This window comes from Zalophus californianus, chromosome 6 (assembly GCF_009762305.2).
Source record: "Zalophus californianus isolate mZalCal1 chromosome 6, mZalCal1.pri.v2, whole genome shotgun sequence".
NCBI classification, from domain to species: Eukaryota; Metazoa; Chordata; class Mammalia; order Carnivora; family Otariidae; genus Zalophus; species Zalophus californianus.
Genome location: NC_045600.1, coordinates 82,664,417 through 82,675,041, shown reverse-complemented (window position 1 = coordinate 82,675,041; position 10,625 = coordinate 82,664,417). Strand labels below are relative to the sequence as shown.

Genomic DNA, 10,625 nt, shown 5'->3' with positions numbered 1-10,625 from the left:
TACCTCAGGGGACTCCCTTCCCAATAACCACTGGCAGCTGAGACCCACTTCCTCTAGGCAGCCCAGATGGGTCGGGAACACATGAATGCAGCCCCCTCTACCTCTGTGTTAGAGAAGGCATTTGATTGTTGGGAGTCTTCCTTTTGTGGAATTCCCATAGCCACTCCTCACCTCCTGGCTCCTCTCTTGGTTCCACTTTTCAGGACATCTCTCTAACCTGGCTATGTTATGGCCAGTCCAGGCGACACCCCTTCTCCCCTGCTCTGCCTGGGCCGCTTGCTCCACTTCCTGAACCTCTACTATTGCTTCCTTGGTGGAACATCTCTCCTTCTTTCCAGTCTCCTCCTTTTAAGAAGTCATGCTAGCTGCCAGATGTCCATTGTGATTCCTGATTCCACTTCCTGAAGAAGTTCCTATTCCTTTATTCTCTTTGCTGCCATTTACCCATCTACCCATCCATGTACTCTCATCCATTCATCCACCCATCCATCCATCCATCCATCCATCCACTTATTCACCTAGTTATCCATCCTTCCATTCACACGTGTACACACACACACTCACTCACATTCCTATCCATCCATCCATGCACTCACTTATCCACCAATCCACCCAACCGTCAGTCCATTCATCCATCCATCTATCCAACTATGTATCTCCGTATATCCTTCCATTCACACACATACACATGCACACTTACACACACCTATCCATCCATCCATCCATCCATGTAATCATCCATCTAATCATCTGACTTTTCACTTATTCGACCTTTATTGAGCACCTACTACATACCAAATACAAAGCAAAACAAGGCCTGGCCTTTGCCTTTGGGAAACCCCCAGTCTACAGGGCAGGGACAGACAAATAACATCATGGATTGAAACCTTTTCTAGAAGTGTGTTCTAGGGACTATGGGACTTCAGAGGAGGGAGGGGCTAACTGGCCAGTAGCTGAGAAAAGCCTTAGGGAGCACCAGGTATCTGAGCTGTGACTGTGAGTCCCCTTCCTTGTTGTATTCCTCCTCTGTGCCCATCGCTTCCCCAGTCCCCCGTCTATTCACTTTGTTCTCTGTGGGTGCTTGGGCTGAGGGTAGTCTCAGGGACAAAAATCAAAGACTCCTCCCTAAAAGTTGCCCAGGGGCTGGCTGGTCCCTCCTGGCTCTCCTGCTTTAGTTAGGCCAGCTCTCTCTTTCATCTATCAGAATAGCTCTCTTCTTATGACTGGACACTTGTACCCAGGCAGCAAGCGACCCCTCTCACGGGGGACTGGCCTGCCACTGCGGCTAGCAGCTTCTGTGGAAGACGCCCATTACAGCTTCTCATCATGGGGTAGGGAGGCATGCCAGAATTGGCAGGGGTCAGCTGACCCCCATGTGACTTAGCTACTCAACCAGAAAGCCTTGCCCCATCTCCCCCACCCCTGCCCAGCCAAATCCACTGTTCTTGGGCCTGCCTCAAGTGCCTTCCTCCAGGCAGTCTGTGGCCCTTCGCGGCAGCATGTTTTAGGGGCCAGCCTGATGTCCAGCCCTCATGGACTCCTCTGCTCTGATGGCCCCTCTAGCCACAGTGCTTGGACTCTTGGGACTCTGCTACCCCTGGGGTTCTGGGTGGGGGTCCCAGGGACAGCTCAGTGTCCCCAGGCCTGAGGACGGAGAAATGATCCAGTGGAGCATTGATGACCTCCTTCTCCGTGGGGAGGGTGAGTACCTAGTTCCCTCCATCTGCAAACAGGACAAGGTGGCAGCCTAGTGGGTCTGGGGGCGCTGTGGGGCAACAGGAGTGATGCAACAGGCTCCTCCTTCCCTAGGTCCCGAAGCCTCTCAAGTCTTTCTGCCTCGCAAAACCCCACCCAAAGGCTGAGACCGGCACAGCTTTTCTGCTGGAGGGTCGAGGGGCAGGGGATAACCTGGCCTGACCGTGGTCCTTCTTGTCCTCTCACCATGGCACAGTCAGGACTGAAGCTGTGATTCTCTTTGTTGTCTCTGTGCAGGCAGGTCCAGAACTGGGCAGTAACAAGCTGAAGAGTTCAGTAGGAGGATGCTACAGAAGAGGTGGTACTCCTGGGCATGTGGGTCCCCGGAAGCTCCCTTTAGGGCAACTTCACTCCCTCTCAGGCTGCCCCTTGAGTTTAAAGCCAGCTGGATGATCACACTGGGAGGAAGCCTACACTATATCCCCGGGGAGGTCTGGAGTGCCAGCATCCAGACCCAGCCTGTAGGTGAGTCTGTTCCCAGCTAAAAGGATGTGAGCCTATGCAAGACAGAAGCTAGGTGAGGGTGAATATCGATATCCACCCAATTGATGACAATGGCACAGAACAACGACAATCAGAACCTGCAGCGAGTTGGGTACACTGCAGAGAAAACACCTGAAAATGACGGCATGGGCATTTGGGCATGCTGATGGTACATGTCTTCCAATGCCCACATGAAAGGCAGGGGCAGTGGTCCTGCTATAAAGCCAGGGGCCAGGGTCTCAGTTCAGTGTCCCCCAGCCATCGACAGGCTCCTGCTCGGCCAACAGCGATCTTCTGGTTGTTGGCAAGGTCACCACAGAACGTAAGGGGAACAATCCCCGCAGGTCAGAGCAGCCACATAGGGGCCGTGTGGCAGCCACGGAGGTGCCCTGCTCACATCTCCCTTCAAGAGAACCTGCTGTGAGAAGTGTAAAGCCACCAGATGCCGCACCTTTCGGGACTCCCCACTGGCCTTGCTGGGCCTTTCTTAGAGCTGCACTGTATTCTGAGACCCTTCCCACCCAATCTTCCTTCCCTCTCTCCGTTCACAGGTGCCAGGCTCTTCCTGCGTACCCCGGCTCCTTCCCCCTCTCATCCCACACAGCTGTTCTCTCCTATCCATCTCCTGCATGTCTAATTCTATCTTGACACCTGCTCCTCAGAGGACCTGAGCTGAAAGTCTAGTATATTCGAGGTGTGGGTCCAACACCCCTCGGAAGTTGATTCACAGGGTGGGCAAATCTGGAGGATTTTACAATAGCCAGAGGGGCCTGTGGACAGATTCACGTGTGGGGTGTTGGGAAAGAAGGTTGGAGGAGGGTGCAAACGTCCGAGAAAATGAACACAATGCTTATCAGCAGATGCAGTGAGCTGGAGAACTTACGAGGGACTTAAGTTGCCCCACTTTTGGAGGGGCAGACACTACATGGAGCGGGTTTGAATCCCAACCCCGGCCATCTCTTTGGGGAGAATTTCCTTATCTATAAAATGGGAACAATTCGACTTACCTTGCTGCGTTGTAAGAATGAAGAGGGTGACGCATGCAGAGGACTTGGCAGTGCCCGGGGAACAAGTGCTCTCATTTCAGAGTAGCTTTGTTAATTATTCGTATTTTCCTCTAGGAAGAGAGAGAGAGAGAGAAGGCCTCTCCTGTTGCTTGAAAACAGGCAGGGACTGGTTCAGGAAAAAAACAAAACAAAACATTGGATCCACCCCGGGAAGGGGCCTGCAGGTTTGGCCCTCCTGTGACCCCTGGAAAAGGTGAGGGTTCCGTGTTCACAGTGGGGTGGAGGGTGGGGGGGGGAGTGGGGCGCGGGGGTGGTGGTTAGCTATCCCAGTGGGACCTTGTTACTTCCCGCAGAAGGTCTGTGCGGGGGGCACTCTCCTGCAGGGAGGGAAGGGCAGGGGAAAAGCACGTCAGAAATTAAGGTGAGGTGGTTTCTGGGTAGCAGCATCCGACAGGATGAAAAATGGACCAGAACGGGAGCCTGGGGGTGGAGTCAGGGCCCGGACCTGGAGGGCCCACCCCTTCAGGCTCCTCCCCTTTCCTTTGTCCCTGGCCCTCCGCCAGTCGGAGAAGTTAAACTGCCCGCCCCAGCCCCTGTACCCTGGGGAACTAGGTTGTACAGGTTGGAGCCAGTTTGAAAGGGGACCCTTGTCCTCAGAGGCGCCGGCCGGTGGCAGTAGCTTTGTGTGGGGACGAGGGCCGACCCAATGCAAAGGGGGAATTCCAAGAAGACCCAGTCCAGGTGTCCGGGTCTGTGGATGCCTCTGCCCCCCGCCCGCCCCCGGTGGCCCAGAGCTTGCCACATACCCCTCGCTCTGATCTGGGTGCCTAGTAGGGGCCTACTAGGGCCACCTGACCACCCACAGCTCTCTGGCACCTCCTTTTAAGAAGCCCTTTTTCCTGAAAAGAAGGGTAGATGACAAATTAAGACCCTCGGGGCTGACTCCAGGGAAACATCTCAGCAGGCCCTTTCCCTCTCACCTCCAACCCTCCTGCCCGCACCACAGGTGTCTGCTTCTGGCTGTCGGATGCTCTGGGGCCTGGCACCCTCTTCTGCCTGGGAGGACAGGAACAAATAAGCCAACCGCATCAAGGACTTCATTTGACCCCCACTCCTCCGGGCCAGGGACTGGTAAATGTCAGCTGGACTGAATCGGATTCTCCAAAAATGAAGGAAGGAAAGAAATGAGGAGGGAGAATGTGTGCCAGTGCCCCCCAAAGACAACCCAATCCACCCTTTTCCTTTACATTCCTATTCCCTTTTCTCCTCACCCCCCCGCCATCACCGACCTCCCCCTCCTGGAATTTGGGAGGCACACAGCCCCGGGCTGGACTTTGGACAAGGTACTTACTCTCCCTGTGCCAGTTTCCGTGTCCAGATGACAGCAGGACAACTCCTCTGCTATCGGTCCGTGGGGAGATTTAAATGAGGCACGCAGGGCAGGGGGCAGGCATTCTCTGGGTCCCCCCCTTCCCCCTGCTGCAGGCCCTAGTGAGGGGGATTGAGTGGCTGCTGTAGGTCTGGGGTAGCTGTTCCAAGCCCAGGGAGGCGGGGGGAGGAAAGCAGCTGGGGGGAGGGTGGAAGAGGGGGCTCCTGAGAGGGGCTGGAACCTCAGAGAAGGACCAACCAGGACTGACCAGTTGGCAGGGGAAATGAACCCACAGGTCGAAGGAGCTCTGCCCAGAGGCAGCTCCAGTCTTTAGTGTTGGATGGACAGTGTCCTGGCTTCTCGCCTGTCCCCACAGGCCTCTGAGGGATCAGGTGTTCAACTAGCCTTTCAAAGAACATCCATTCAGCCAGGAGCTAGGGGACGTCCTTTTACTCATTTAGTCTTCATTCATCCTCACAGGACTCTGCTATTATTCCAGGGATCCAGTAGAGCTTGGGGAGGCTCAGAGAGGTAATCAGGCAGCTGGGGGAGTGATCCGTCTGGATGACTCCAAGCACAGTGTTCTCTGTCCTGCAGCAAGATGTATACCTGGGTTCTGCCCGGCCATCTACAAGCCTACTGCACGCCAGCCCCCTGGGCTAGGATCTGGGAACGTCAGAGGAACGAGACAGACACAGTGTCAAATTCACACAATTGCATTCTCGATGGGAGAGACTGATAGGTAACTGGGCAGTTACAACGGAGCAAGTGCTATCAGAGTTCAAGTCCAGAGTCAAGGGGACCTTGAAGAGGGGCCTCTGATCTAGACAAGGAATCAAGTAAAGGCCTCCTGGTGAGTCATAGCAGAGAACCATGAGTGCCCATAGAATTGCCCTCCCCTGACTTCTCCTCTAAAGTCAGGCCAATAGCCAGGCTAGGTATAAGTGATACCTGCAAAGGGGCCCTTCCCACCTCCCTCCCGCCCGCCCTCTCTGGTGCTTCTCACCCTTGCCTCGGTTCCCTAAGTACAGCAGTTCCCACTGGAGGTATATGACAGGACTAACAAGGAAGGGCGGGCTCTGGCCTTGCATCTCTCCCATGGGCAGGGCGGGCCCAGCTGCCTTTTCTCCCATCCTCTGGTGGTCCTGGGATCTTGGATAGCATTGGGGAACAGGTCACACGGAAGCCTGTCCTCTAGTGCTCAGACTGTATTCCTCCCACATTGCCCACAACTTCCTCTGGACCTTACGTCGTCGTCAGCAAGACCCTGCTCCTCCCCCAAACTGCTTGGCTTCTTTGTAATTCTCAATGCCAGGAATAACCTCCCCTGGCTCACACCACAATCCCCTTTGCATCTGGGGCCTCCTCAATCAAGAACTATTCCTGCCTAAGAGGAGGAGGAGTCAATGTCTCACACCTACCCCCTTCTTCAGGGAATAATCCATGTAGGTGTGCTCTAGACAGGGGGTCATTCCTAATGGGGCTTGTCCTTTCGTGGCATCCCAGAAGCTGAGTTTGTGATCAGGTATGGCCTATGGGAAGCCCCCCAAGGCTCCCTGGTCTGGACATGGCCCACTGGACTGGTCCAAGCAACTTATACTTGGTCTCACTTTCTCTACCTGCAAGCTCCCTCTCTTGACCTGAGGAGACAGGCGTCATGGAGAGACTGCAAACACAAGAGCTCAGAAAGAGAATTACAGATGCTGGTTTTGTATACAAAACAACTTTATTAAAAATTCAGCAATCTGAAAAACAAAGCCCTCACAAGCATTCTATCAAAAAGTACAAATTTTAAATAAATGAGTCAGAAAAGAGGCAGCCAGATCCACCAGCCACAGTCACAACCCTGGGGCAAGGGAGGAGGTGCCCAGAGCCCCCCAGGAAGGCTGGGCACAGGGCTCTTTGGATGTGTGCAGGGCCAAGTCCTGGAGCTACCAGGCAAAGGCCCTGACTCAGTTTTCCTTTCCTTGGAAAACCAGAAAGAATCTGGAAAGTGCAGGAAATTCTGAGTCTGAAGCAGAAAGGCACAAAAGTCATTTGTAAGGCACGAATGCTGACTGCAGCCTGAGGCACGGGGAGTAGATGAATGGGTGATTAGAGCCCAGGATCCCTGGCTCTGGTCATTCTCCTGACTGGTGTCACCTCTAGGTTTGGCCGCAGGTTAAGGTAGATCAAGTGGACGGCACGGTCCCTGCAACCAGGGGCCCGGAGCCAGTCTTTAGAACAGATGTGTTGCTTCGCTGGCAAACTGGTGTCTAGCCCCGGCCAGGGCAAGAAAGGTCACATGGCCCCTAAGAAATCCCCCTGGTGGGGAGCACCAGGCTTCCTGTCCAACCAACCCTGTACTCTGAGCCACTGTGGGCACCCACCCTGGACAAGGAACTTCTGAGGGCAGTGCTGGCCATCCAGGCATCTGGAGAAGCCCCAAGTCCCCAGGGCTAGGGTTTCTCTAAATGGCAGGTAGCTGGCATTGTGAACACCAGTCCCCAACAGCCGCCGGCCCATACCCACGGTCACTGGTGACAGGCCTCCCTGGTGACGTTAGGCAGCGGGTAGGCAAAGAGGGAGAAGTCTAGGATATACTTCGGCAGCACATCCTGCAGGAGGGCCCGCGGGGCGCTGCACAAGTGGTAGTGCAGGCTCTCGGGGCTGGCGGGCCGGTACCAGGCCTGGCGCGCGGGGAATCGTACGTGGGGTGGTGCCCGCACCCACTCCAGCACCTGGTTGGCATCAGCCTCCAGCCTCTCATAGGAGCCTACAAAGTCATAGTGCACCGCACAAGGCTGGCACAGGTGGTACACCGGCATCCAGTGCTCATTCATCCGCTCAGGGTCCTCGTCCACCAGGTATCTCAGGAATTCGGGGAAGGTGACATCGTCCCCGGCAGGGCTGGGCCCCGCGCCTGCCCTGTACCGCCTCACGATCTCAGCCCCGTAGCGCTGCTGGTACTCTCGGATTTCGCCAAACTTGTTGCGGTAGGCAGACAGAAGGCGCTCCAAGGGGTTCCGCACAAACAGGAACTTGAAGTAGTGCTGTAAGCGGTAGCGAATCTCCTCGGGCCGCAGGTCTGCCAGGAACACCAGGTCATTGCGGTGGTCCATCTTGAGGCGCACGTCCACGTTGTCCAGGACGCCCGCCAGCACCTTCAGCACCCGCTTCCAGTTCGAGCAGGCCACCTTGGGGACGTAGCAGTAGAGGAAGCGGTAGCGGTCACTCACGAGGATGTGGCGCAGTAGGGTGCGCCGCTGCCCCACGGGCAAGTCCCAAGGGTCCCGGGGCATGCCCGGTTGTCCGCACACGGCCCGCAGGGTCCGGTTCCGGACGTCCTGCCTCACCTGCAAGTCCGGGTCCCCGGCCTCCAGGGACAGCCCCCCAGGCCTGGGGAGGGCCCGGCGCCAGGCCGCGCCCTCGCGGTTGGGAGGGTGCAGAGGAAGGGGCTTCATCTCGGCCAGGATGCCCCGCTCGATCATGAGCAGCAGCCCGCTGGAGGCCACGATCACCGCGAACATCAGCATGGACGGCAGCAGCAGGGGCGGCCCCCCCCATCCCGGCCCGGGCCCTGCCCAGCGGGGCCCGCCTCAGCGCCCGGCCCAGGGGCTCGGCGCCATTTGGGGCCGCCAGGGGGGTCAGCGGGCGGGGGAACATGGTGCTCCCGGGGTGGGGGCCTGCGCCGGCCCGGCCGGTCGGAGGGCGGCCCGGGAGGCGGGCCCGGGCTGGGGGCGGGAGCCGGGGGCTTGGACCCGCAGCTGCCGGGAGGACTCGGGGAGCAGTTCGCGGGCGGCAGGCTCCGGCGCGCGCGGGGGTGGCAGGCTCCCGGACTGCGGCGCCGGAGCGGGCGGCGGGCGGGCGGGCGCGGCGAGGGACCGTGGCCGGATGTCCCGCCCGGCAGCTCCCCGCCCCCGGCCCCGCCGTGACACAGGCGCGGGGGCGGGCCCAGGCCGGGGGCGGGGAGAGGGGCGGGCGCCCCTGCACCGAGCGGGTTCGGAGGGCGCGTGCAGACCCCCACCCGGGAGAGGGCGCCGGAGCCAGGGCCGCCCTGGTGCTCCGGGCTTCGGAGACAAAAGCTGCCGAGGCCCGAAAGGCAAAAGAGACCCAGGCCACGGCTCCCTCTCGCGCAGCGCGTGCCCTCGGGGAGCTGGACGGAGAGGACCTGCACCCAACGCCCTGCCGCACACTCTGGCCTGGCTGAGACCTTCCTCCAACGGCGCGTCTGGAGGCAGAGGGCACCCGCAGCGCTGTGCTCTGAGTCCAAGCTTGCGGGAAATCCTTCTTCTTTCTCGCTGGAAGCAGAGTCCCCGGTGTGCTCCCCCCACCCACCCTGCCCTAGCCACTCCAGTAAAGAGGAGCAAGACTGCCAAGCACTGACCAGTGGCTCATCTCCATGGTGACCGTTAGCTTTAACAGTACCTGGTGGATTACCGTGTTCATCCACTGGGTAATGATGAAATGTCTGGAAAGGGAGTCTTCTCCCCTCCTGTCTTTCCCCCCCCAGGCCTGAAGAGGTGGGGTAACTGGGACGCTCTGGTGAGGGGCCGATGACAAGTCGGTGCCTGGTGATCACTAGTGTGATCAGCACACATCTTGAAGGGTGAGGAGCTGGGGCGCACAAGGCAGCAGCCTCCCTGCCTGGAGCCAAGCATGCGCTCAATGGCACCAGGCGGACCATGTGGGCTACAGGCAGATAGGAGAATGCCTAGGAGAGCAGGGGCCAGCCTTTCCCCACGTGAACTGAGTACCTCGCCAAGGGTCCAGACTTCATCCTGTTAGGTATGTATGCGTGGGGAGCCAGTGGAGCTCTGAAGGGAGTAGTGATGTGATCAGAGTCCACGTTTACCAAGGCAGGTGCCTGCTCAGTGTTTGGTATTCTCTTTCAGTTGTCAGAGGCGCCCTGGGAGGCAGGTACTACAGGCCTTCCCACTGCACAGCCGAGGAAATCGAGGCTCAGGGAAGCTGAGACTCTATATGGGTCAGTCTGATTTTTAAACCTACATCCCTAATGGCGATCCTTCAGAGATCAATGGACCACAAACGCGGAATGGTTGGGAGGAAGCAGCCAATCCCAGGTTATAGTACTAAAGGGCTGAATGGAACAGGAGTAGAAGATGCCAGAGCCTTTGAGTTTAGTGGGAGAACGAGGTACCACTGCTCAGATGAATTCAGAAGCATGAGGAGTCCCGGGGGTGAGATGAAGCTAGAGGGCTCACGGATGGCCCACGATCCCTAGCAATGTGAAGAGCACAAAGGATGAGTGCGGGGAAGGAGTGGGAAGCCTGCTGGCTTTCCGGCTTCTCAGTGGGCTCCCAACGTCTCACTGCCTGATTGCTGGGGTGCATCTCAGGATGCACCATCTGCTGATTTATAAGTTTGCCTCAGGTTCGGCCTTCACTGAACTGCTCCTCGCTTCCAGTAACACTGAATGTAGATTTCTGGTGTTGGGATTATTTTCTACTGGAATCGTTTTTTTTTTTTTTTAAACAATAAATTAGAAGAGGGGGAAAAAAACAAAACCTTTGAAACGTTTGGATAATTTGGCCAACATGGGCTCATTCCTCCAAAGAGACTTCTGTGTTAGCAGTCACAGCAAAGTAGTCGGAGTACAGGAATAGCCACTTAGTTTGGGGGCGTCCCTGGGCAAGGCACTTGTCTCCACACCATTTCTATCTGTAGAATGATAGGCCACTATCCACTTCATGGGACTCTTGTGGGCAGCGCATTGGTGGCAATGGTCTGGTAAGTCTGTGCCACGAGCACCCTCTATCGAAATGCACCTGCCCCGATGTCCGTACCAGAACAAAGGGGGGGCAGCTATGCTTTGCCCCCTAGGAATCCCCATGACCACAAAGCTTGCTCCACATGGAGTATGGTCAGCTCTGAGACTGGGCTGAACCAAGGTCCAGGCAGTCACAAACTCTGGGCCTCTGATGTGACCTTCATTCCCTCAGCAAGGAGGGCCAGACTAGACCCTGAGGCCCTAGGGCAGCTTCTGCTGGCTGGTTCCCCAAGGACATGAC

The 10,625-nt window shown here is 57.1% G+C and overlaps 1 protein-coding gene across 1 annotated transcript; it reads right to left on the bottom strand.

The window, feature by feature from the left end:
• Window positions 1-6,328: 6,328 nt before the first annotated feature.
• Window positions 6,329-8,474, bottom strand: CHST14 (carbohydrate sulfotransferase 14). Its single transcript, XM_027570922.1, is given in 2 exon segments — window positions 6,329-8,156; window positions 8,158-8,474. Coding segments are annotated over 2 exon segments (1,131 nt in total). The 5' UTR covers window positions 8,260-8,474; the 3' UTR covers window positions 6,329-7,127.
• Window positions 8,475-10,625: the final 2,151 nt, after the last annotated feature.